At 44.6% G+C, this 27,931-nt stretch overlaps 1 protein-coding gene across 1 annotated transcript in view; it reads left to right on the top strand.

Annotated features, from left to right (window-relative positions):
* Nucleotides 1–27,931, top strand: part of LOC122919501 (cytochrome P450 2G1-like) — an 85,546-nt gene that overhangs the window by 40,161 nt on the left and 17,454 nt on the right. Inside the window, exons 5-8 of the mRNA XM_044268565.1 lie at nucleotides 835–995; nucleotides 1,090–1,266; nucleotides 4,566–4,707; nucleotides 27,195–27,382. Coding sequence (XP_044124500.1) covers nucleotides 835–995; nucleotides 1,090–1,266; nucleotides 4,566–4,707; nucleotides 27,195–27,382 — 668 coding nt within the window. The remainder of the gene's footprint in view (nucleotides 1–834; nucleotides 996–1,089; nucleotides 1,267–4,565; nucleotides 4,708–27,194; nucleotides 27,383–27,931) is intronic.

Below are 27,931 nucleotides of genomic sequence, written 5' to 3'. Positions count from 1 at the left end.
AGTACATTACAGAAAATAATGAACTTTATCACAATATGCTAATTTTTTTAGAAGGACCTGTATATATATATATACACACACATAGCAGTGTACTGATATATGAGGTACAAGGTATAATAGATGCTGTGTGTACAGATATATGTGGTCAGTTACATAATCACTGTGTGAGGTATTGGGGGTTGTAGTTGTCTGCAGTACTATATATGAGCGATATATGAGGAACTCAGTTATAATGTATAATGTGGCACTTTTGAAGTATGAGAATTAATGAGGCATCAGGTACTAGAAAAGGGGAATGGGGGGCAAATGAAGAAAAAAGGGGAGGGCTTAATTTTGCCATTCTATTCTAGACACATTGAGAGCTTATCTTGAAGTTCTTCTCTATGTTGTTGGGGGAGTTGATCGACCTGTGATGATGCCATCATAGGTCCTGGCAGATACACATTTATAACCTGGGAACTATACCATTCTCTGTGCAATTCCTTCAGCTAAACTTCCTAATTTTGGGACTATACCAATCTCTGTGTAGTTTGTCTACTAGATGAAACATCAAAGGTCCTTTATCTTTCTGCACTGAGGACAGGAACTCTGGACTGAAGCAAGGCGGAAGCCTGTACTAAATGAAATTAGGGTGTAGGGCATTTTGTCCACTGTGGCTTGCCCTTCCCCACGAGCCCGCAGCCGCTTGGTCTGCCTCCATTGGAGGTACACCACTTGCTTGAGACATCTGCTGGAGGTATCAGAATTAGCACCTTGATTCATGTGTGGTGGGAGTGTAGGGATGTCTTCTCCTGCAAGCTCTGTGGCCTTCTCTCAGCTCTTTTCTCATGACAGGCCAGCCTCTGGATCCAACATTCTATTTTTCCAAAGCTGTTTCAAATGTCATCTGTTCAGTGGTATTTGGAGTTCGATTTGACTATGCGGACAAAGAGTTTCTACAACTTCTGAGCTTTATGAATGAAATCTTTAGAGGAGTTAGCTCTGTTTGGGGACAGGTAAGGAACATTTATTTTTTGCAGTCCAAAAATATATTGATGTCAAGTGTTACATGTCTATGTGCTATGACTTTGCTACATGAATTTCTTCCAGATATACAATTTCTATCCTAAAGTTATGGAAAAGATCCCAGGGCCTCATCAAAAAATGCTTAATGCCATTGATGGTATTCAGGAAATTATTACCAAACGTGTGGAAATGCATAAGGAGACTCTGGATCCCAACGATCCTCGGGATTTCATTGACTGTTTCCTCATTAAGATGGAACAGGTAAGTTGTTTAATTTATGTTACACAGGGGGTGCTGGTAGGGCATGTGTCTCAAATCCTAAAAACATTATCAGTTGAGGGAACCAACAAGCCACTTTGCCTTGACCAAGATATTAATATACATGGCTAGGCAACATAACATATAAATTTGTAGACAAAAAGTCTGGTTTCTAACACTATGGACTTAGTGTATATCAGGGCCAGAATCTTTCTCCTACCTCCAGTATGCGCCTGCCTCAAATTAGTGTATCTGCAATAGACAAGAGACACTGTATGGTGTAGAGATGAGTGACGTTTTAAAAAATTTGATTCGGCAAATTTGCTGAAGTTCGCCAATAAATTAAATTTGTTCTGAATTAATTTGTCACAAAGTGTTATAAATCATGTATACCTAGGCCACTTTGCCTTAGGCCTCTTGCACATAAACGTGTTTTTTTTTTTTCAGTTTCCGTTCAGTTTTTTTTGTGTTCCGTATATGGACCGTATACAGAACCATTCATTTTAATGGATCCGCAAGAAAATGGAAGGTACTCTGTATGTCTTCAGTTTCCGTATTTCTGTTTTTCCATTCCGTTCAAAGATAGAACATGTCCTATTATTGTCCCCATAAGGGACAAGGATAGTACTGTTCTATCAGGGGTAAGCTGTTCCGTTCCGCAAAAAAACAGAATGCACACGGACATTATCTGTATTTTTTGCGGATATGTTTTTTGCGGACCGCAAAATACTGAAAAAGCCATACAGTCATGTGCAAGAGGCCTCAGGGTACAGCCACACGGCGCTGCACTGGTGGCGGATTGCGGCCATGCTGCAGTGAAGAGCAGCACGGACAATTAGCCTGCAGCTGCCTTTCATTTAGTAATAAAGACTGCACTGTTAATGGCTGCACAACACCTTTAATGCATTTAAACAGGGGCTGTTGCTGGTATGGGGTTTTGCTGGTTAGGTTAGGGGCATAATATGCAAATGATTGCTGTTCTGGCCTGCAGTCTCCTGCAGGATATTTCACAGTAAACACAGAACATTAATCAGCTCTAGCATACCCACTTCTCCAACCCCAGCACTTTCCTGCCCTACAGGTGGAAGCCCTTCTTCTGCCATCTGCTTTTCCTCCTTTTCCACATCATCTAATATCGATGAGAATATGTCACCACTGGACCATCCAGCTCCTCCTCTCTCTGCATCTTGCTGACTTTTCTAGGACATGGGGTCTTTGAAGGATGATTTGAAAGAAGTACAGCCAGCAAAAGATGAGCATAGTAATCATTAAGATCTGGCTCCCTGAAGGGGTGCAGACTAGATGGTATTGGTTGGTGTGCTGTGGTGAAATAATAAAGTCCTCCATCTTATTGTTACTTAATTACATATCTTAGCTTACTGCTGGTGTAGGAAAAAGTTAATGTAAGAATAAATAAAGAAATCTGATGCAGATTAAGTTTCCCTTCACTCTCCCTGCACTCTCCCTCTTTAATATTCTTATATTAAATAGTTTTCATCAACACTGTCCCCAGCGCATGAGTGCTTGCCACATTTCTCTCTCACCTATGCTCAGCTCACAGGGCAATGGAGGAAGCCATGCAGGATGGGGCTATGACATCTGATATCTGTCTATTGGCTGGCTGCTTGCCATTATGTGTGATCTTGCACTCCCGGGCTTGTCTCCTCTAGACTTAGTTGCACTTTGATACGTGCAGCCGCCATTTTAGGAAAACCTGATTTGTTACCATGAAGCCCAAGTAAAATCGTATTTGTTGCGAATTTAAGTTTTCCTAAACACCGGACCGAATTCCAGTTCGAATGCTTCGCTCAACACTAGTATGGTGCAGTCAGTGAAATTGTACTTTTTTCAAATATTAAAGAGATACAGTTACTATACATATTACAGTTGAATAAATATACAGTGCTTCTTGAAAGTTTGTGAACCATTCAGAATTTCTACGTAATTTTGACCTAAAACTACATCAGATTTTCACAGAGGTCCTAAAAGTAGATAACAAAATCAAACAAATGAGCCATAAATATTAGCCCTTAATTTATTTATTGAGGAAAATAATCCAATTTCACATTGTCCTGCCTCCACTTCACCTACCCCCGTGTTCTATGTGGAGCTCAACAGGCAGTTAAACACCTTCCTACTAGTCAAGAAAAGAGACTGGGCGGAAGCCGGATAACCGGATGTACAGATGTAGCAGGGCTAACACACACACTCTTAACTCAAATTTCTTAACTCGAACTTTCTTAACTTTCTTATCTTGAAACAAAAGCCATTGAAAAGCAATTGCTTAACGCATTTAGTTGCATTTAGTTTAGATAACGTGTCTCATAAAGCATGTGTGTTCACCCTGCTACATCGTAGAATAAGTGTGAAACTGAGGAAAAAGAGTATACGTACATCCACAAATTGAAATGTATTTTATTAGGATTTTATGTGATACACAAAGTAGTAAGTATGTGTGAAATGAAAAGAAATTGATACATGGTTTTTAACATTTTTTACAACCTCCAAGCAGACTGTACTTACCTCACTCCCCGGCACCCACTTCGCTTCTGACACCCGCATGGCTGCCACCTTAACTCCCTGTCGCATGTATGAAAACATCCGGTATCTGGGGGGCAGCCAATAGCAGGCCGTGGCAGGAACGAGCCTCCCGACTCGTCACCCTCTGCTATTGGCTGCCCACCCCTCCTGATGCAGGATGTTTTCATTCATGTGACGGGGCAATGCGGGTGCAGGGGAACCTAAATCTATGTATTTCCATCTCCACGCAGATACAATAAATTTTTTGTTTGTTTTAAATATATTAAAACCAGCATATACGTGTCCTACAATAAGTAGAATAGCGGAGGACAACATCTGTGAGTCATAACGTTTTAGACCTAAATCCGTGCATTTCCATATCCATCCAGCTCTAATTTAATTTTTGGGCGGTTGACTTTATGTAAACCAGCTTATATGTGCCTTACAATATGCAGGATAGCAGACAAAATTATCTGTCAGTGATGCCCAACTTAATTTTGTTTAGTTGAATTTATTAAAACCAGCATCTACGTGTCTTATTATAGCAGAGAATTACCAAGTCTAAGATTGTGTATTCATTTGTTTGACTGGTTTGGTTATCTTTATCTACTATTAGGACTGTATGAAAATCTGATGTAGATTTAGGTCAAATTTAAGCAGAAATATCAAAAATTATGAAGGGTTCAAAAACTTTGAAGCCCCCCCCCAAGTTTTTCTAAGTGATGAGAGGCATGTGGATGAAGAGGACTTTATGCATCTAACATTTAACCCTGTTTTCACAGGAAAAAAATATACCCGAGACTGAGTTTCATATGAAAGGCATTGTGAATACCACATTTGACATGTTTGCTGCTGGGACAGAAACTGTTAGCACAACAGTGCGTTATGGATTCTTGATTCTCCTCAAGCATCCCGATGTTGAAGGTTGGTAAAGTGCTTAAAATACTAATATACTTCTACTCTTGTAGAAACTGTAAAACGTGCCTGTTTTAACAACTATTTGCATTTTCCATGTAATAACAATTCTGGAGCATCTATTCTTATCACTTTAAGATGTTTATTATTCCTACTAGAAATTATAAATAAATTATTGGCATTTTATAATGAAGGTCCAGTTTGTGGTCAATATCTGTATAGTCTGATACTAATCACACTGAATGGATTGTGTCAGACTGTGCAGAAAAGTACCCCCAACTGGCAACACTAATCTAGATCTTCACGACAGGCTGACAGTAATACATAACTTTTAGAGGAATGACACATCACACAGTTATATTAATATAATTGATGATACAAGAGGGATGCAAATAGTTACTGAAACAGACATATCAATAGAGGATAATGTTCGTCTTTAACTGTTGCACACATTGAATTGCACCAGCAGTGGGTCCCAATATGTGTGGCATAGTATTGCACCAAATTTTTACCTGAAGGCACCTTTGAATTAATTCTGCAAGAAAATTTAGACTAGCACAATCATTGTCACAGGTGCATATCCATCAAACAAGCATATAGAGAACTAATAAAAGCATGGCTGCTCAACATTTTTCATGACAACAATAGAACTGAGAAATGGGGGTTATTAAAAATTAATGTGGTATTATACCTACTAGAAATGAAAAAAATAGAAGCTCTTTGTGCACATTTTTGATCAAACGTGTTTCAGGCCCATCTACAGCGGAAGCCACCTTGACGCCTGGTAGATGGGCCCGACACATGTTTGATCAAAAATGTGCGCAAAGAGCTTCTATTTTTTCATTTCTAGTAGGTATAATACCACATTAATGTTGAATGACCCCTATTTCTCAGTTTTATTGTTTGCATGTGAAATGTTGTGCAGCCATGCTTTTATTAGTTCTCTATATATTTGAATTAATTCTGTCAGTATAGCTGCATGACAATAGGATTCCTATAGGCGACCTAACCATTAACCTTAATTAATTAGTCTTTATCTGAAGGGCGGTCACACCGTATTCGTGTTTGGAGGGACCTTGAAATCCTGCTTACGTCAGCACCTCCCGTCTGACTATAGCATCCAAGTCTCGATCCATGAATCCAGGTGTCTGTGTCTTGGTATTATATTACATGCTACCTGGGCGAGTTTCTGGCCCGATATAATCCCATTAATGGACCAGGCTTATAGCTAACGAGGAACTGATGGCAGTGTACTGGGCTTGCAGGGCTCTGATTCACTGGGGCAGTGAAAGGGCTTTCCCAGCTTGTCAGGGTTGGGAGCGAGAGTTGTGCCATGCTAGAGGTCATGTGGGCCACTCTCCTTCACTCCCCGTGCCTTCCTGTGCCCGTGTAGACAGGTGGCAGGGGAGCCGCTGAATCCCTCGGTGGGCTCCTGATCTATTCAGTAAAGGAGTCTTTGAGAGCATCTCTCTGCGCAAGGAAGCGCTGCCACTGTATTCCCCTGCCCCGCCCCCTCTTGCTTGAGTTCCCATAAGTATCAGCACTGTGGTATACAATCTCAATTACCGTATCAGGGAAAGCAAGTGGCAGGATGACATTACAACTAGTGATAGACGAACATCGTCCGGGACGTTTCGCGAATGCCCCTTTGACTTTAATGGCAGACGTACCAGAAAAACCTTCAGGTCATTTTTGCAGCCACCAAATACTTACTAAAGTGCACAAATAGTCCCACAACATGGACAGTGACATTCCAGAGGGGGATCATTGGCAAAGATTACCACAAAAAAATATGTATTTAAATCAGGGGCCATTTTCATGCGTCTTAAAGGGAAACTCTAAAAAATGTGCCCTGCTGGAGCCTAGAAAATTTTTATTTTAGGCCACAGGAGTACAGGCCCCAAAAATTTGGCATTCACCTGATACAATTGCAAGTGGTCATCACAGGTGTTGAATTCCTCCCAGATCCATGCCTCATTCATTTTTAGAAATGTGAGGTAGTCCATACTGTCATGAACTAGGCAAGTACGCTTATCAGTCACGATCATCCCTGCTACGCTGGACGTCCTTTCGGACAAGACACTCGACGAGGGGCAAGCCAAGAGTTCCATGGAAAATTGTGCCAGCTCTGGCCACAGGTCAAGCCAGCCCACTCAGTAGTCAAGGGGTTCCTCGCTTCTCAGAGTGTCCACATCGGCTGTTAACCCGATGTAGACACCTGTCGGTCTAGGCGTTCCCTGAGGCTGAATCCAAAGGGCAGCTGTCAATGGGTTGGCTGCAAGAATGATATCATATCACAAGTGACCATCACATCTTCAAACGCCCTCTTCTTGCAGGTGAAGTAGGATTGGTGCCAGCACCTGTTTCACTGTGGGTGGAAATTCCTCTGCAAGCGCCCACAACAGCAGAATGCAGCATCTCTTGCAGCAAGGCCTGGAAATACTGCATTCTGCCAGCCCTCTGTGATGCTGGTGACATGTCCGCCTTTTTTTGTTTGTAACAGTGGTTTAAGTAAGTTGACACCCAGTACTGGTCCTTTATGCTTTTTATATGGGGGTCCCTCTTCAAACACTGGTGCATTAAGGCCCCCATTTGCGCTAAATTGGAAGCAGTGGAGCGCCCTGCTCATCACCCAGGAGAATGTTATCCTCGGTCTCGGTCTCTTTCTTAAAATTCCCCTCAAAGACGCTCTTCTTGCTCCTCCTCCTCCTTCCCCCAGCCACCATCCTCCTCTGACTCCTCTTCAGACTCCTGCTGACTTGTCTCAGATGGAGTAGCCCCCCTGGGAATTCATTCAGCATTGCCACTTCCTCATCTTCCAGCTCCTGCTCCTCGACGGCTTGATCAATGACACGACGCAATGCACGCTCCAGAAAAAGGCGTAAGGTACGATGTCATTGATGGTGATCTCATCAAATGGCCGCGAAGTCTGCATGCATCTCACATGAGCAGCCTCTGGCGCGGTGAAAAGAAACAAGCTCCCCAGAACCTGTCCTGCTGCAGAGTTCGTACAGGTAGTCATTAACGGCACGTTGCTGCTGGAGCAGCCTATCAAGCATATACAAGGTGGAGTTCCAGCGCATCGGGCAGTCACAAATCAGATGTCTGACAGGCAGGTGGTGTCGCCGCTGAACATCAGCAAGGTAAGCCATGGCTGTGTAAGATCTTCTGAAATGGCCAGAGATTTTCCTGGCCTGCCGCAAGACGTCCTGGACCCCCGGATATTTGGCAACGAATCACTGCACGACTAAGTTCAGGACGTGTGCCATGCACGGCACGTGTGCCATTTTGCCCTATTTCATGCGCTCAGCAGATTGTCCACACCACTTTAACCAACTGTCAAATTGAGCGTGGTTAGCCACTGATCGGTCTGTGACTGCAGAGCTGAAAGGAGTGCAAGACCGGTGTGGCTCTCGGTTTCCAGGCACAACAGCTGCAGCACAGCATGGCAACGTCTCACCTGGGACGTCGAATAGGTTCTGGGGAGCTTGGGGGGCGCAGCGGAAGAGGCGGCAGCAGTGGAAAAGGAGGAGTCAGCCAAGAAGATGACAGAGGATGGAGTATGAGGAGGAGAAGAAGATGCAGGCCCGCATTTAATCCATGCCGGTAACACCAAATACACGGGTTGCATGCTTGACAGCTGTCAGAAGCTTCACCCAGTGGGCAGTAAAAGTTATGTACCTTCCCTGTCTGTGTTTGCTAGACCACATGTCTGTGGTCAGATGTATCTTGGCATTGACACTGTGTGCCAGAGATATACTAACTTGCTGCTGAACATGGCCATATAGCTCTGGGACTGACATTAGAGATCTCGGAGTAAGGAGCAACAGTGGGGACCACCCTCCTTGGGCTGATCTGGGTACTGTTGTCAGACCGCCCTGTGGCGGCTGTTGCTACCTCCTCTTCCTCATCTGATGCCAAGAATGGCTGCGCATAGGTAAGGGGGCAGGGCCTGGAAGCATGCCGGATCACACTGCGCACTTACGTGATGTCACAAAGTTATCAGCACTGAAGGTCCAGCAGGAAGTTGGGAACAGAGGAGCGCGGGAGTCACTGCTAGTCTGCCACTGCCCACTTGCCAGTAGTCTGACTCTATACTACAGTCACTCACCCCACCTCACCTCGTTTTCTCTCTCTCTGCCAGACGTTTCTGCCAGCCTGAGCAAGGCCCAGGAGCAGCACTCATTCAGCCAGCCAGAGTCCACACTGAGCCCAGCCAGCCTCCAGCATTCAGCCTTGCCAGTTGTCACTGACTTTCAGCAGGTCGATTCAGCAGCTTTTAGCCTGAGCCATCCCAGCAGGTAATAGTTACTATGGCCTTGGTATGTTCTGTATATTATTATACGTGAGCTGGCCTGGTATAAATTATACATCTTCTGGTATATTAAGATGTATAACTTATACCAGCTGTACATATATAATCATATAAAGAAATACCTAGGTTATACCAGCATGCTCTATATCCCTATATACAAGATGTATAACTTATACCAACTGTACATATATCATTATATACAGGAGATACTAGGTTATACCAGCCTGGTCAGTGGTGGATCCAGAGCCTGGTCTCGGGAGAAAAACTTCCAGATTATTTTCTGTCTGCCGCCACAAGACTACACAGTGTAGAGGTATACTGTATATTGTGTGGCATAGTGTATGCTATATGTGTATAACGAACATATTTCACATGAAAACTTACAAGTAATTGGCTTGGCCCTTGGGGATCTCGGACACCACTTTAACACTTTGGCTGGGGGGCTCGGTGGAGCTGATTTATTTTAATGAGAAAGATTTTATAATAAGGATTTGGAGAAGGGGAAGAGGGATAGCCCGAAGAGCCCCCCCTAATGTGCCAGTAACAAGAGCCCCCCCTAATGTGCCAGTAACATGAGGCCTCCCTAATTTGCCAGTAACATGAGGCCCCACTAATGTGCCAGTAACATGAGGCCCCACTAATGTGCCAGTAACAAGAGGCCCCCTATTGTGCAAGTAAAAAGAGCCACTCCAATCATGTGCCAGTAACAAGAGCCACCCTAATGTGCCAGTAACAAGAGGCCCCCCTAATGTGCCAGTAACAAGAGCCACCTTAATGTGCCAGTAACAGGAGCCCACCCAATCATGTGCCAGTAACAGGAGCCCACCCAATCATGTGCCAGTAACAAGAGCCACCCTAATGTGCCAGTAACAAGAGCCACCCTAATGTGCCAGTAACAAGAGACCCCCTTATGTGCCAGTAACAAGAGACCCCCTTATGTGCCAGTAACAAGAGCCCCCCTAATGTGCCATTCACAAGAGCCCACCCAATCATGTGCCAGTAGAAAGAGACCCACTAATGTGCCAGTAACGAGAGGCCCCCTAATGTGCCAGTAACAAGAGACCCCCTAATGTGCCAGTAACAAGAGGCCCCCCTAATGTCCCAGTAACAAGAGCCCCCACAATCATGTGCCACTAACAAGAGTCCCCCTAATGTGCCAGTAACAAGAGTCCCCCTAATGTGCCATTAACAAGAGGCCCCCTAATGTGCCTGTAACAAGAGGTCCCCCTACGAATGTGCCAGTAATAAGTGCCCCCCTAATGTGCCAGTAAAACTATTGTATATATAAAATAAAAAACACTTATACTTACCTCCATATCAGCGATACGATGCAGGCCTCTTCCGCCCTTTTTTGCCACGCTGTACGGCTCAGACCTATCAGAGGAAGGGGAAGGGACACTCCTCTAACTCCCCTTCCTGTTCGCTATCGCAGCACTGCCATCTGTATCACTGTCCTGAGGATGGTGATACAGATGACTATGGAGATGAGCGCTTCCACAATGGAAGCGCTTATCTCCCTGTGCCCTGTGTCCGCCGCCCCCACTTCTGAGCGGCTCGGGGCGGGCAATTGCCCCGTTGCCCCCCTGGATCCGCCAGTGAGCTTGGTCCATATCACTACATACAAGAAGATGTATAACTTATACCAGCTGTACATATATAATTATATACAGGAGATACCCAGGTTATATCATCAGCGTGGTCCACTATATTACTATATACAAGAAGATGTTATACCATATATCATCCTCTTGTAAATAGTGATATACAGTATATAATTTATATATACTTACATACACGTGCGCGCAGTGGGTGAGGGGGTGGCTGCAGGTTGGGAGGGGGGCGGTGACGGAAGAAGGCACAATGGATCAGTTTCGCACCGGGGCCCCATGGATTGTGTGTACGCGGACACGCTCTATCAGTATTTTGTGTAAAAAAGGTATATAGAACCCCTCAATGAGTATTTGCTAGAAGCTGGTATATCAAACCCCTTAATCAATATTTGGTGTAAGCTGGTGTATCGCAGACCTCAATCAATATTTGGTGGAAGCTGGTATATCAATACCCTCTATCAGTATTTTGTGGAGACAAGTATATAGTACCCCTTAAAGAGTATTTGCTAGAAGCTGGTATATCAAACCCCTTAATCATTATTTGGTGTAAGCCGATGTATCGCATACCTCAATCAATATTTCGTGGAAGCTGGTATAGCAATCCCCTCTATCAGTATTTTGTGGAAACAGGTATATAGAACCCCGTAATGAGTGTTTGCTGGAAGCCGGTAAATCAAAACCTTAATCAATATTTGGTGGAAGACGGTGTATCACAGGCCTCAATCAATATTTGGTAGAAGCCGGTATACAGTTGCAAGAAAAAATATTTGAACCCTTTGGAATGATATGGATTTCTGCACAAATCGGTCATAAAATGTGATCTGATCTTCATCTAAGTCACAACAATAGACAATCACAGTCTGCTTAACCTAATAACACACAAAGACTTAAATGTTACCATGTTTTTATTGAACACACCATGTAAACATTCACAGTGCAGGTGGAAAAAGTATGTGAACCCCTAGACTAAAAACATCTCCAAGAGCTAATTGGAGTAGGGTGTCAGCCAACTGGAGTCCAATCAATGAGATGAGATTTGAGGTGTTGGTTACAGCTGCCCTGCCCTATAAAAAAACACACACCAGTTCTGGGTTTGCTTTTGACGAAGCATTGCCTGATGTGAATGATGCCTCGCACAAAAGAGCTCTCAGAAGACCTACGATTAAGAATTGTTGACTTGCATAAAGCTGGAAAGGGTTATAAAAGTATCTCCAAAAGCCTTGCTGTTCAAAATCATCAGTCCACGGTAAGACAAATTGTCTATAAATGGAGAAAGTTCAGCATTGCTTCTACTCTCCCTAGGAGTGGCCGTCCTGTAAAGATGACTGCAAGAGCACAGCGCAGATTGCTCAATGAGGTGAAGAAGAATTCTAGAGTGTCAGCTAAAGACTTACAAAAGTCTCTGGCATATGCTAACATCCCTGTTAGCAAATCTACGATACGTAAAACACTAAACAAGAATGGATTTCATGGGAGGATACCACAGAGCCACTGCTGTCCAAAAAAAACATTGCTGCGTGTTTACAGTTTGCACACGAGCACCTGGATGTTCCACAGCAGTACTGGCAAAATATTCTGTGGACAGTTAAAACCAAAGTTGAGTTGTTTGTAAGAAACACACAACACTATGTGTGGAGAAAAAGAGGCACAGCACACCAACATCAAAACCTCATCCCAACCATGGGGCTGCTTTGCCGCATCAGGGCCTGGACGGATTGCTATCATAAAATGAATTCCCAAGTTTATCAAGATATTTTGCAGGAGAACTTAAGGCCGTCTGTCCACCAGCTGAAGCTCAACAGAAGATGGGGGTTGCAACAGGACAACGACCCAAAGCATAGAAGTAATGGCTTAAGCAGAAAAAAAATACGCCTTTTGGAGTGGCCTAGTCATCAACCCGATTGAGATGCTGTGGCATGACCTCAAGAAAACAATTCAGACCAGACATCCCAAGAATATTGCTGAGCTGAAACAGTTCTGTAAAGATGGATAGTAAAGAATTACTCCTGACCGTTGTGCACGTCTGATCTGCAACTACAGGAAACGTTTGGTTGAAGTTATTGCTGCCAAAGGAGGTTCAACCAGTTATTAAATCCAAGGGTTCACAAACTTTTTTCACCTGCACTGTGAATGTTTACATGGTGTGCTCAATAAAAACATGGTAACATGTAATTTTTTGTGTGTAATTAGTTTAAGCAGACTGTGATTGTCTATTTTATGACCAATTTGTGCAGAAATCCATATCATTCCAAAGGGTTCACATACTTTTTCTTGCAACTGTAGCAATACCCGCTAACAGTATTTTGTGGAAACAGGTATATAGAACTAGAGATGGCTTTGCGGTTCTCCCAGCGGTCATTTCGCAGCAAACTATGCTCGTTCGTGGTTCGCCGAACATGCAAACATATGGCGATGTCTGTCGGTGCCATATTCTTTTACATTGTAAAGAACTTTGACCCATGACACATCCATCAGGTGGTACAGGATAGCCAATTTAGACGTTTCAGCACATGGACATACCCCCTACCTTATAAATAAACCTGATCTGGCCACCATTTTATATTCAGTATATTGCCAGTGTAGGGAGAGGTTGCTGTGTGGAGCAGGGACAGACTGTTAGGGCCATAAAAGTCCTTTTAAGGTATGGATTAGGTGTGCTATTGATAGGTGTGACTTCCTGGGGGTGTAATATACTTATACTTTCTAACATAGAAAGTATATTATAGTGCATTTGTATTGTGCAGCAGTTGTGTGCGGTTTTGCTGCGATACTGCAGCTACACAGAGTGCCAAATGCTATTGGAATAAATAATTTCTACTGGTTTGATATACCAGTTGCCCCCTTCAAAAAATGATTGAAGCAGGGGTGTGATATACCAATAATATACTTTCTATATAGTGCATTTGGCTAGTGTAGCATTTGTTTGTGGTTTTGCTGCATTACCTCAGCTACACAGAGTGACAAACGCTATTGGAGCAAATCATTTCTACTGGTTTGATTTACCAGTTGCCCCCCCCCCCCCCAAAAAAAAAAAGTGATTGAAGCAGGGGTGTTATATACCAATAATATACTTTATATATAGTGCATTTAGGTAGTGCAGCATTTGTTTGCATTTTTTTTTTTGCGTTACTGCAGCTACATAGTGACAAACGGTATTGGAACATATCATTTCTACTGGTGTTATATACCACTTTCCCCTCCAAAAAAAACTGACTGAGGCAGGGGTGTGATATACCTTCTTCCACAAATAATGCACTTCTATAGGGACTTTTGTCACAGGGTAATTTGGAAAATGACAGGCAGAGGAAGAAGCAGGCCATTTCGCAAGGGGTGGTAGGAGTCGTGCAGGTGCACCAGGCCAGAGCCTAAGTGGGAAGTTGCAGAAGGTGAGTGCGATTACGTCAAATGATGGACTAGACTTGGTTGAGTGGCTCACTCAGCCTTCCGCTTCTGCATCCTCCTCACCTTCTCTATCGGCACCCTCCTCACTCTCTGCTGTGTGCACCCCCAAATACACCATCACCACCACCATATCCCCTCCACTCGAGTCAGAGGAATTATTTTCCCATCCATTCCAAGACCTTACCGGTGCGCAGCCATTTTTGTCTGACGACAGTACCCAGATAAGCCCAAGGAGTGTGTCCCCACTGTTGCTGCCTACTCCGAGATCTCTAATGTCAGTGGTGGTGAACGTGATGATGATGAAGTGTCGATGGACGTCACATGGGTGCCAACAAGAGAGGAAGAGGAGATGAGTTCAGAGGGAGAGCCGGAGCAGCAGATAAGGAGGAGAAGGTGGAGATGCATGCAGTACTTACAGTGCACAGGAGGCAACTGGCCTTTACATAGAAGAGGTTTGTGTCGGTTGAGGGAGCGAATCGAGTCCCTGCAATGCTGTGGCAGGGACTTGATGTGTCAGAAGGCAGCCTGATGCCATGCAGAGTAACGGTGTAAAAAAAATCCATTTTTGTCACCTTGAAGGGCGAGAACCCAGTAGAGGCCTGGGGTACCTTTCGCACTGCGAACATGAGATAGGGCAGAATGAGGTCGCAGTCCTTCCCATCTTTAGACACTACCTTTTTCAACATATTTTTTTATGTTTGGTTAAACCGTTCTACCAGACCGTCCGTTTGCGGATGGTAAAAGATGTGTTGATGCCCCCTGGTGGACTTCGGTATTGGGCCTATGAGGTCCATAGCTATTCGGTCAAACGGTACTTCGATAATCGGGAGAGGTACTAGGGGACTACGGAAATGTGCCTGGGGGCTAGTTATCTGGCAGGTCGGGCAAGACTTACAAAACTCTGTCACTTCTTTGAATATGCTGTGCCAGTAAAACCGCTGTAGAATACGATCCTGAGTTTGGGGGTGACCCCCAAGAAAGTCCAGGTGACCCCCCAAGAACGTGTTGGTGGGCTAGATCTAACACAAGCTTGTGATAAGCAAGTGGCGGTCACTCCTACCGCTGGCCCTTTCGTCTCAGGTTCCCATGGTTCTGGTCTCCCCCCTGAGCCAGGCCACTCTGCTAGGGTTACCCTTGTCTCATGGGTATCAGTCACTCTCATAGCAGGCCACAGTGCCAGGAAGTCTCTCCCTATTATGAGTTCATAATGTAGATTTGTGGTAACAGCCACCTCATGGGTCCATCTACCGGCCACCGTGGTTAGAGACACCAGCGCGGTGGGGTAGTCTTTTAAGTCTCCGTGGATGCACATCACTCTGACTTTCTGACCAGTATACTCAGTGGACCGCACCAGGGTAGCCCTTACTAGTGTCACCAGACTCCCTGATTCCAGCAGAGCCTCCAACGGAGTGTCTCCCACTTCCAGAGCAAGATCTGCACCTCCATGGACCAATACCAGTTTGCTTACAGAGCACATAGGTCAACTGAGGATGCTGTCTCACTTACCCTTCACACTGCGCTGTCACAACTGGAGCAGAGAGACAGCTATGTGCGGATGCTGTTCATTGATTACAGCTCGGCCTTTAACACCATCCCTCCCAACAAGTTGGCAACGAAACTGAACAACTTGGGTCTCAGCTCACACCTGTGCAACTGGATACTGGATTTTCTTACAAAAAGACCACAAATCGTACGCATGGGCAAGCACTTTTCTTCATCCTTAACACTAAACACTGGGGTACCACAAGGCTGTGTGTTGAGCCCTCTCCTTTACTCCCTCTTCACAAATGACTGTAAACCTATTCACAATACCAATACCATTATAAAATTTGCAGATGACACGACCGTGATAGGCCTAATCTCCAACAATGATGAAACAGCCTACAGGAAAAGATAGTTCAAAGTTTCAGATTCTTGGGAGTTCATATTAGTCAGGACCTGTCATGGATAAAAAACACAACAGAAATTACCAAAAAAGGCCTTCAGAGGCTTTATTTTCTGAGGAGTCTGAAGAAAGCACAACTCCCAAAACAGCTGCTAGTCAATTTTTACAGGTGCACCATAGAATACATGCCCGCACCACTAGGCTGAAGAACAGCTTTTACCCCAAAGCAATCAGTCTCCTAAATGCTTGGAGATTATTGCCCCTTCATAGGATAGAAACTACCACAGACTGAAAGTGACTGCTGCATTAACGAACCCATGATGACCTCTTGTCTGCAGTGGTGTCTGAATCAGTGTGTATATATACGCATAAGCACTTCCTACTTTGCACTTGCTATATATATATATGCTGTGAACTGTTAATAGTAATGCCTTCTAGTGCAATGTTTTGTTTTTTTCTAGTGTAATGCTTTAGTTTAAATGTCAGTTCTTGTTCCTCTGTCCATGGCATCTAGGATTGCTCCAAACAACATTTCATTGTATTGTACATTGTATTACATTGTATTGTACAGTGACAATAAAGGCATCTTACTTACTTACTCTTACAGCTGCCTATTTAAGGACAGCCAGGTGCTGCCAAAACCCGGACTGGGATTTAAAATACCGTCCGGTATTTGACCTCACCTGGCTGTAAATTAGCCCAGCAGCACATGCTGGGAGGAAAATACCTGTTTTCCCAGACCAAACCTCTCTCTGTGTCGCAACTTGGAGAGACCTTGCTGATGCAGTATAATTGACTTGTGTCTTGTTACTGTGCACAATTTTGCCATGGTATGTGAAATGAAACTTCCACAACCTCAACTTTGTAGCAGAGTTTGGCTTCCCCATGCCTGGTTTCTGTTTCAGTTAATGACTGTGTTTCATACTACATATAAAAATTAAGTTCAATATCAACTGTTTGGTATAACTAGTTAATCATACACCTGACTATAATCCTACAAAATCCCTGACTTTCCTGAAAGAAAAGGGAGGTCACACCTAATATTGATTTGTGTCACAGATGTGGACCCACTTTGCTAACTACAGTGTCTTCAAAAGGTTTACACACCCTATGAACTTTTCCACATTTTTTCATATTATACTCAAACTGAAATGTATTTTATTGGAATTTTATGTGCTAGACCAACACAAATTAGTGAGTATGTGGGAATTTAAAAAGCAAATAATACATGGTTTTCAAAAATTTTAATAAAATCTGAAAAGTGTAATCTGCATTTGTATTCAGCCCCCTATACTCTGATACCCCTAAAGAAAATCCAGTGTGACCAATTGTCTTCTTAAGTAACCTAATTAGTAAAGTCCACCTGTGTGTAATTTATTTACATATAATTAAACCTGTTTTGTGAAGGTCTCAGAGGTTTGTTAAAGAACATTGTTGATCAAACAGCATCATTAAAACCAAGGAACATACCAGACAGTTCTGGGAAAAAGTAGTGGAGAAGTGTAAAACAGGGTTACGTTATACAAAATATCCCAATCCCAACCTATAACATCTCACAGTGCAACTATTAGTTGTGTACTCCACAAATCTGGCGTTTATAGAAAAGTGGCAAGAATAAAGTAATTTTTGAAAGAAAGCCATGAGAAGTATTGTTTGCTGTTTGCCACAAGCTACAGTATGTAGGGGTTACAGCAAACATGTGGAGGAAGATGCTCTGGTTACATGAGACAAAATTTGAACTTTTTGGCCTAAATGCAAAATGCACTGCATTTACCCTGAACACACCATCCTCACCATGAAACTTGGAGGTGGCAACATAATGCTATGGGGATGCTTTTCTTCAGCAGGGACAGGGAAGCTGGTCAGAGTAGATGGAAAGATGGATATAGCTTAATACAGGGCAACCCTGGAAGAAAACCTGTTAGAGGCTGCAAAAGACTTGAGCCTGGGGCAGAGGTTCACCTTCCAGTAGGAAAACAACCCTAAACATGCAGCCAGAGCTACAATGGAATGGTTTAAATACATGGTTTTAATAAATTAATCTGCTCCAGTATTAAAATCCCTGATCCCTATGATGAGTGTCGTTCAGCGGTAATCCGCACCAGTTGGCAAAGGGTAGACACATGGCGATCCGAACATGTAACAGCATCACAGAACAGTTAGTGCTGAATGCCACTTGGCCCTCCAGGAATATGGACACAGAATCGGTCAAATGACTCCTTATATTTGGGTTAACACCAGATGGGCCGAACTTGCTGGATGGATCAAACAAGGCAGCTGGATTATTGCCATATGGGAGGAGTGACGTTAGTTATGGGAATGAACCACACAAATCACTCCACCAACTCGACCCAAGTTCATAATAACTTATACGTTCTTTTAGCAAAAAAAAAATGAGTCTGCTTCATTATTGCAATCGTTTATGGTCAGAACTGTGACAGTATTTCCAGGCAATTCGCTCCACCAACTGGACCCAAATTCATCATTCCTAGCTACCATGTTTTGTTATGGAGAATTTTATTCTGCGTCACTCCGACAGCCACAGCAAACTTTGAACAAATTCTACTTCACTCTGCAGTGTAACAAAATTTTAGCCCATTTGGATCCCTCCATAAGGTCCTGGATAAGTCTATACTATGAACTTAATGGTATTTTGCTTTCAGTATGTATTTGGGCTAAAACCAGATGGGAGGAACGTGCTGGATGGATTAAACATGGCAGCTGGATTATTGCCACACAGGAGGAGTGTGGTTGGTTAGTGAAACAAACCGTACAAATCACTCCACCAACTCGACCCAAATTAATCAAAGCTAGTGTTGGGTAAGCATGCTTGGCCGAACACTAGTTCGGCTCGAGCATCGCGATGCTCGGTACATTGTGGTGTTCGGCCGAATACCGCGTGTGCTTGAGCGCGATGCTCGAGTCTCCTCCCCGCACGTTTGTTGGTTGCTACGCAGCCAATAAACGTGCAGGTAACTGCTGCCATTCACTGCAATGCCGTATCCATGGAACATAGCACCCGATGACACATGTTCGGCTCAGTATTAGTCAGGGAGAGCTGGAGAGCAGAAGGGAGAGATAGTGTAGGGATTGAAATAGCAATATTTTAGTTTTTATACTTGTTATAGACCCAAAAGTTCTTTTAAGGACTATTGTGTGTGGCAGCAATATATATTTGTAACGCAACCTGCGCTAAATTGCTAAAACTTGTTAGAGACCCAAAAGGCCTTTTTATGAACTATTGTGTGTGGCAGCAATATATATTTTTAGCGCAAACTGCGCTAAATAGCTTACAAGTTTGATCGCTGCAAACAGTGACATTATCTACGCTACATCTCCAGTATAACGTTAGTGCATCCGAAATATCAGTGACATTCAGTGTAATTTTTTTTCGCCGCTGGTGACAGCGACATTATCTGTGCTACATCTCCTGTGTAACGTGTGCGCAGCCTAAAAATATCTGTGACACCCAGTGTACTTTTTCTGTAGACGGCGTCCGCTGCGGACAGTTACATTACTTGCGCTACATCTCCTGTATAACGTTTGCCCATCCTAAATATCAGTGACAATCATTCAGTGTAATTTTTTATTAGGAGGTGGTGACAGCAACATTACTTGCGCTATACCTCCTGTTTAACGTGTGCGCATCCTAAATATCAGAGACATTCATTCAGTGTAAGTTTTAATAGACTTTAGTGACAGCGACATTACTTGTGCTATACCTCCTGTTTAACGTGTGCGCATCCGAAATATCAGTGACATTTATTCAGTGTAATTTTGTATTAGGTGGTGGTGACAGCGACATTACTTATGATATACCTCCTGTTTAACGTGTGCGTATCCTAAAAATATCTGTGAAATTCTGTGTACTTTATTTGCGGATACACTTACAAAACCTGTGATTCTGTACGTGTGACATACTTGCAAGCACATATACCATTTATCATGCGCAAGGCGAGCAGTAAGGGACAGGGAAGTGGCCGTGCTGCTGATGGAGCACTCAGAGGCCATGCCCTTAGGCGCGGTGAAAATGTGCCTGCTGCCAGTGCACAAGAAACACACTCATCCATGATACCTTGCTTCATGTCCCAGTTCGCAGGGCGGCGCAGGACACCACTCTCGAAGTCAGACCAGTGCGACCAGGTGGTTGGTTGAATTGCAGCAGATAATGCTTCTAGTCGGTTAAGCACCATGGTGTCTCCCACAAAGTCCAGTCTCAGTAGCCAAGAGTCTGGTCAACAGAATCCTCACCCTGATACTCCTTCCACCCACCATAGAGAGTTTTGGCAAACAACTGATTCCACACTCGGATATTCCGAGGAGCTGTTTTCATCGCCATTCCTTAATTTGGGCCTCTCGCCAAGCCCGCTTGAAGAGGTACATGAGGAGATCTTGTGCCATGATTCCCAAACTCTGGAGCATCCACAGTCAGAAGAAGATGACGGTAGGGAATGGCAATTAGTGTTTCACGAGGTAGATGATGATGATGAGACACCGTTGCCAAAAAGTAAACCGCAATGAGTGTCTCAAGAGGTTTATGATGAGGATGAGGTTGTTGTTAGGTCAACAAATCGGGAGGATGACCAGAGTGAGGAAGTAAAAGAGGAGGTGCAGGACAATGTAGTCACTGACACAACCTTGGAAGGTGGCAAGCCGAGCGAGGACAGCAGAGTACAGAGGGGGAGGGATCCGCAGCACCGCAACAGGCTGGAAGAGGCAGTAGGGTGGTAAAAGAAAGAGGGTGGGCCACACCAAACAGGCCCACAACTGTTTCCCGGAGCACCCCCTTGCGGCAATCTCCCTTGCCAAGGGGTAGGTGTTCCGCAGTCTGGCGCTTTTTTGAGGAAAGTGCGGACGACAAAAGAATTGTAATTTGCAACCTGTGCCATACCAAAATGAGCAGGGGCATGAACACTAGCAACCTCACCACCACCAGCATGATCCGCCACATGGCATCAAAGCACACTAAATTGGGTCCACAACCAGTGTCTGCGGATCACACCACTGCCTCCTCTCCCCCTGTGTTACGTGCTGGCCAATCCCCTGTCCATCCCGCCATGCACCTGGACCTTCGCAGGCACCATCAGCTAGCACATCCACTTCATTGTCCCAGCGCAGCATACAGATGTCTATACCCCAGGCCTTTGAACGAAAGTGCAAATACCCAGCCACCCACCCACAGATCATAGCACTAAATGCGCATCTTTCCAAATTGCTGGCCCTGGAAATGTTGCCAATTAGGCTTTTGGTCAGGGATGACGGCACAGTGGGTGAATGTTGTGGAGGCTGGGAGCGGGTCGTACCCTGGGATGGCACAGGTGCTACTGACGCCAAGGATTGCGGGCCCTACTTCCATCAGGGTTTCCCCCTCCACCAACGTTAGTGGCTGCAACTCCCCTTCTCCTCCTCCGCCTCCTCCTCCACTTTCACCTCTGAATTATCATCTTGCAGTACCAGTCAGCTGGAAGCAGTTTAACACTGCTGTGGGGAAGTGTCGTGCTTAAACTGATCTGCTTGGTTTACAAACAGCACACCGCCGCAGAGCTATGATAGGGGATAAGGGACCAGACTGAGCTGTGGCTATCGCCACTCAACCTACAACCAGGCATGATTGTGTCTGATAATGGCTGTAATGCCATGCCTAGCCTACGTGTTCAGCCTAATGCAATTTGCCTGAGCTACTGGTGAAGGTGCGCCATTGTGTGCCCACTTCCACAGGTCATCGACAGCTTCCGCCGGTCTGGCAATGCTGAAGCAGTGCTTGCAATTGCCAGCTCACCGACTTTTGTGCAACGTAAGCACGCACTTGAACTCAAAGTTCCACATGTTGGCCAGGCTTTGTTAGCAGCAGAAGGCAGTAGTGGAATACCAGCTGCAACATGGCAGTCGCCTTTCCAGTCAGCTTCTGCTCTTCACAAGCGACGAGTGGGCATTGATGTCTGACCTCTTTAAGGTTTTAAGCAACTTTGAGGAACCAACACAGATGGTGAGTGGCGATAACGCTATTATCAGTGTAATCATCCCACTTCTGTGTCTACTCAAATGCTCGCTGCTCACAATTAAGGCGGACGCATTGCATGTAGAAGAGGTGGAAATGTACACAGGGTGATAGCCAGACCACCCTCAGTTCGTTTTCTTAGCACTAGTTGGATTATGAGGAGGAGCAGGAGACGGTTGCCTCCACTACAGAGGGTAGTACCCATGGAAGTTTTATTACATCTGTTCAGCGTGTTTGGGTAGAAGAGGAGGAAGAGGATGAGGAAATTGAGAGTCATCCTCCTGATGAGGACAGTGAAGTCTTGTCTGTTGGGACTCTGGCACACATAACTGACTTTAAGTTAGGCTGCCTTTCCCATGACCCTTGCGTTGTGCGCATTTTGGCCAATACCGATTACTGGTTGTTCACTCTTCTCGACCCCCGCTACAAAGAGAACTTCTCATCTCTCATTGCTGTGGTGGAAGGGACGAGCAAAATGGCGCAATACCAGACGTTCCTTGTGGAAAAATTGCTCCAAAAATTTCCAGCTGCCAACGCTGGTTGCAGAGTACGTAGTTCCTTGGCCAACTGAGGAGGGGAGATGAGTTGAACACCCAGCAGTTCCAACAGAGGCAGGACAACACTCTCCAAAGGGTGTGACAATTTTATGACACCCTGCCAGCACCCTCAACCTGATGTGCGGCCTAGTGTCACAAGGAGGAAAAAATTTGGGAAGATGGTGAAGGAGTACGTAGCAGACCATGTCAGCATCCTCAGTGATCCCTGTGTGCCTTACAACTATTTGGTGTCAAAGCTGGACATGTGGCACACACTGGCGCTCTACACTTGGAGGTGCTGGCCTGCCCCACCGCTAGTGTTTTGTCAGAGTGTGTTTTTCTTGCTGCTGTGGGCATAATAACTGATAAGCGCTTCCCCCTGTCAACTGAAAATGCTGACCGGTTGACTCTTAAAGCGACTGGACATAAAGGCACTCTAAATGTGGCTTTTACGGTGTATTGAATACAATGCATTCCCATGCACCCCTTTGACCACTAAAAAGGGTATATAGTTAAATCTCCCATTTCTCGTCCTCCTCCTCCTCCATCATATCAACATGCTTATTAGGCTGCCCATGCTCCTAATGTTTTAGAGGGTCAGCTCAGCAGCGGGCCCTCACCCGTTATTGTTTCAGATGGTCATCAGCAGGCCCTCACCCATAATGTTTTTGAGGGTCACCACCAGGCCCTCAACCATAATGTTTTAGAGGGTTAGCTCAGCAGCAGGCCCTCAACCTTAATGTTTTATGAGGTCAGCTCAGCAGCAGGCCCTCGCCTACAAAATGTGTTAGATGGTCAGCTCGGCAGAAGGCCTTCGCCCACAAACATTTTTAGATGGCCAGCTTCGCAGCAGGCCCTCGCCCAAAACTTTTTTTTGATGGTTAGCTCGGCAGCAGACTCTCGCCCACAAATTTTTTGGGATGGTCAGCTTGGCTGCAGGCCCTCGCTCATAAAATGTTTTAAATGGTCCACTCAGCAGCAGGCACTTGCCCACAAAATTTATTAGATGTCAGCTCTGCTGCAGGCCCTTGTCCACAAAATGTTTTAGATGGTCAGCTCGGCAGCAGGCCCTCGCTCACAACATTTTTTAGATGCTTAGCTCGGCAGCAGGTACTTGGCGACAAAATGTATTAGATGGTCAGCTCTGCAGCAGGCCTTTGCTCCTAATGTTTTTGAGGGTCACCAGCAGGCCATCAATCATAATTTTTCAAGGGTGTGTATGATGCCCTCCTTTATGTGTAATAAAGTTCCTTGTAATATTGGCAGCCCTTTTACGTAGTACATAGGCTTTATGAGTGTAGGAGTCCCACCACCTGAACAATTGTACCACAATGTGAATGAGGCCCCTCTTTATGTGATATACAGGTTGTATCAGAGTGCCTCTTCCTTGTAATTTTTGGCAGCACTTATACTTTACATACAAGTAAATATACAGGAAATAATGTTTCCTAACAATTTTTCCTCTAAAATCGATTTTATCTTCGGTTTGGTGCATATTATCATCAGTCTGCAAAAGTGGCTTATTACTCGGAGAACATCATTACCAGCAGCGACCTGGAAGTCCAAGATGCATCTTTACATCCTCCCCATGCTGTTCCTGAACCATTTTGGTGGCGTTTCCATCAATTTCTGACTCTTCAGAGCAGGGGGTGCCTGGTTTAATGCTCGGGTTCTCCCATTGACTCCCATTGTGTCTATTGACTTCCCTAGCATCCCGAGGGGTTCTACTCGAGCATCCGAGCACTTTGGGTACTTTCACGCTTGCGGCAGGACAGCTCTGACAGGCTGTTCACCCTGTCGGATACGTCCTTCCGCTATTTCGCCGTGCCACCGGACGGCCGCTCCGTCCCCATTGACTATAAAGGGGACGGGGCAGAGCTCCGGCGCAGCATGGCAGTTCACGGTGAGAGTCCGCCGGACTAAAAAGTCGTGCATGCAAGACTTTTAGTCCGGCGACCTTTCGCCATGCACTGCCGTGCTGCGCTGGAGCTCCGCCCTGTCCCCATTATAGTCAATGGGGATGGAGCGGCGGTCCTGCGGCACGGTGAAATAGTGGAAGGACGGATCCGACAGGGTGAACAGCCTTTCGGATCCGTTTTGCCGCAAGTGTGAAAGTACCCTAATACATTCTTTTATTCAGTGTTTGGTCAGTGCTTTGCATCAGTATTTGATGAGAATTTGGAAGCTAAAAGTGCGAGTGGGTCCAAAACACAGATGATATGCAAATAATTATATTACATTTTATCTCTGTTTTGGACTCACTTCTGTTTTATCTTGCAATTACTGATCAAATAATGATGCAAAACACTGATAAAACACTGACTGAAAGAGGCTTTATGTATACTCAAAATACAGGATATTTTTTTTTTGTTTCATGTCCTTCTGATGGATCAGAAGAATGGAAACATAAACAGTGATGTTAACACAGCATTATTGCCACTGCTGCTGCCACCCCCAGCCCCTCCCCATTTTGTCATGGGGCCACTTTTGTCACAGTTACTGCCACTGCTGCTGCCACTGTCCCCACTCTGTCATTGGTCCATTACTGCTGCTGCCACCATTCCCACTCGGTCATGGGGCCGCTAACAGAAGGGATTAACCATGAATCTTGGTATCCTGCACGGTGATGTAGATTGCAGTAATACTGCCTGTAATACTGATGGCACAGTACCTACTGAATGTATTAACTATGAATTTGGGTGCACTAGATCATAATGCTACTCCATTCACTATGCCTGTAGTTTAAGATCCAAGCCTTCACACTGAGAATGGGTCATCGAGTGGGATGCATAACATTAGGCAGAGTGGCCTGGGTATACTTGATTTATCGCGATTCATGACAAATTAATTAGTAATAAATTGAATTTCTTGAAAAGCTTTGGTGAATCGACCAAATCAAATTTTTCAAAACTTCACTCATCTCTAGTAATCTTGCTGACAAATAATAAAGTATTGTGCTAGTTATTACGCAGGATGAAAGGCATACATTTAGAATGCAAAATCAAGGGCGACATTGCTGTTTTTTCATATACAAGAAAATTAATTGGTCACCCGTAAGTTATATGAACCCTAAAATGGTTTTATTAAAAATTAAGACTCCTCTAGCAAAAAAACTCCCACACAGTGGCACACACAACTACATTAACAGGAAAGTAAAAATGATATGGTTCTTGCAAATAATGTGGAAATGTAAAAGCAATTTTTTCCATGAGACACAATAAAATTGTGCAAAGTGCAAAAACAATTAAAAAAGATACACATTTGGTATCAATTTAACTGGATTTTTACCTTATCACAGACCCACTGATGTGGACCATTACAACAGTTTGTTGAGCACAAAAGGGCAGTTCAGTAACCCTGGTGTGACGAATATCGCACCTCGTGGCCCCGCCTGACGTCAACTACGTCAAGCTCACAAGATACGGTTTAGTCACTGGTTTCCAAGAAGTGATGTTACGCCCTCCCTGGGAGCATGTAAGGTTAGCTTGGTATAGTTTACACAGACCCCTCCTAACCACATAGGTACCGGGAGGCGCAGGCGTGAGAGAAGGGGGTCCACGCGGCCTCCGGTGTAACGCCACATTCGCTCACAACCCTGACAAGCTGAGAGAGCCTTTTCACTGCCCCAGTGAAACAGAGCTTTTCCAGCCAGGTAGACTGCCACCAGTTCTTCGTTTGATATATGCCCAGTCCGCTAACGGGATTATATAGGGTGAGAAACCAACCTGCAGTAGCGTAAAACTATGCCGAAAAACATGACGTGGGGATTGATGGACCGAAATACAAGCACAGCACAAGATTAAATGATATATTTAATTGCCTTAAGGGTGCACTAGACAATACGCAATATACACAGAGAAAATATACAGTGGTCGGATGTGCACATACAGGAGGTATGATACAATAGAGTTAAACAGAGCAAGGGTCAGTTAACAGGTGGATGAGTAGTCTTTCAGATTTTGATGAATTATGGGTTGCTATAATCTTGGCTGCAGTCACATGGTGGCAGTGATGTCAGCAGTTTGTCCACGGTCCCCCAAAACACATTACTCGATGTGACCCCCCTTCAGAGAAAGACCCTGGCCTCTGGCCTGCATGGGCCTTTTCACCTGTAGTCAGTCACTCCCCTGCCTCCCTCTGAGAAGAGTCCACCCTCCCTTCCTTGTCCTGGTAGCCAAAGACCCACAAAACCCATTATGGCCCATAGCTCCAGACCGGAAGGTCACAGGTAGATGATTCTGGGACCAACTGATCTGCCTGGGTTCTGGCTACAGGTAGAGACCAAACATGGCATCGTTATTAGGTTCCTGCTGAGAGATCTCTGTATCTCCCCTTCCTGGCACTCAACCACCAAATGACGACCAGGGGCACGTCCACCTTGACCCAGGGTCCAGATATGAAACCAGTTTATGCCTGTGATGGACAGGAAGTTCATAATTCCTTATGAACCCCTGGTTCCATGATGTCTGACGGATTTTTTATTTTTTTTCTGTTGACCAGCTCAGCCCCCTTATCAGCATTCATCGTGGCAGAAAGGCTTGAGGTGCCACTGGGGCTGAGTAAGGTGTGAACTGCAAACATGCGGTCTGCTTTGAAGCCAGGGCCCCTGTGGAGTTTATTCCCTCTGCTATCTGACAGCAAATAGCTGGAATTAGATCATGGCTGGGATTCCTCACACCTGGTATAGAATATCAGCATGAATGCTTTGATTATGCTTATACTGTACTCCAATTGCCTTCTATATCTACAGAACGCATCCATGAAGAGATTGACCAAGTCATTGGAAGAAACAGGGCACCATGCATAGAGGATCGATCTCATATGCCCTATATCGATGCTGTAATCCATGAAATGCAAAGATTTATCAACCTCCTACCACTGGGAATCCCACACAAAGTAATACGTGACATGAAATTTAGAGGATTTTTAATTCCAAAGGTGAATCCATGCTGTCCTCTAATAATAGTAATAATACTAATACTAATAATCTTTATTTATATATCGCCAACATATTCCACAGTGCTTTACAGTTCTGGGCTTCATATACAAACATTCATAAATAACATAGCAACAGACATGTCAATAATTACAACAAGAGGAATGAGAACACTGGACGCTAGAGCTTACAATTTATTAGGAGATAGGGGTGACACAAAAGGAAAAGGGGCTTGTTTTGTACAATGGTCCAGCCATTTTGGGAAAATAGGGGAGAAGATATAAAGCTGCTTGAGCCAGTCACCAGCTGGTATCTGTAGTGCTTCTGGTTGCATGGGTGCGGTGGAGAGTTTGGTGGAGGATCAGGTTTAGGAAATGATAGATGGTCTATGTATGGAGAGGTGTTAGATCAGGGGATATGATAGGTCACTTTAAAAAGATGTGTTTGTATATTGTGGTTTAACCTAATTTCCTGGGGTAGGGTGTTCCAGAGAACTGGTGCAGCTCAGGAGAAGTCTTGTAGCTGGGAGTGAGAGGTTTGGATTATGGTAG

This window comes from Bufo gargarizans, chromosome 9 (assembly GCF_014858855.1).
Source record: "Bufo gargarizans isolate SCDJY-AF-19 chromosome 9, ASM1485885v1, whole genome shotgun sequence".
NCBI lineage: Eukaryota > Metazoa > Chordata > Amphibia > Anura > Bufonidae > Bufo > Bufo gargarizans.
Note: the sequence above shows the minus strand (reverse complement) of the source record. Positions and strands in the feature narration are given on the sequence as shown.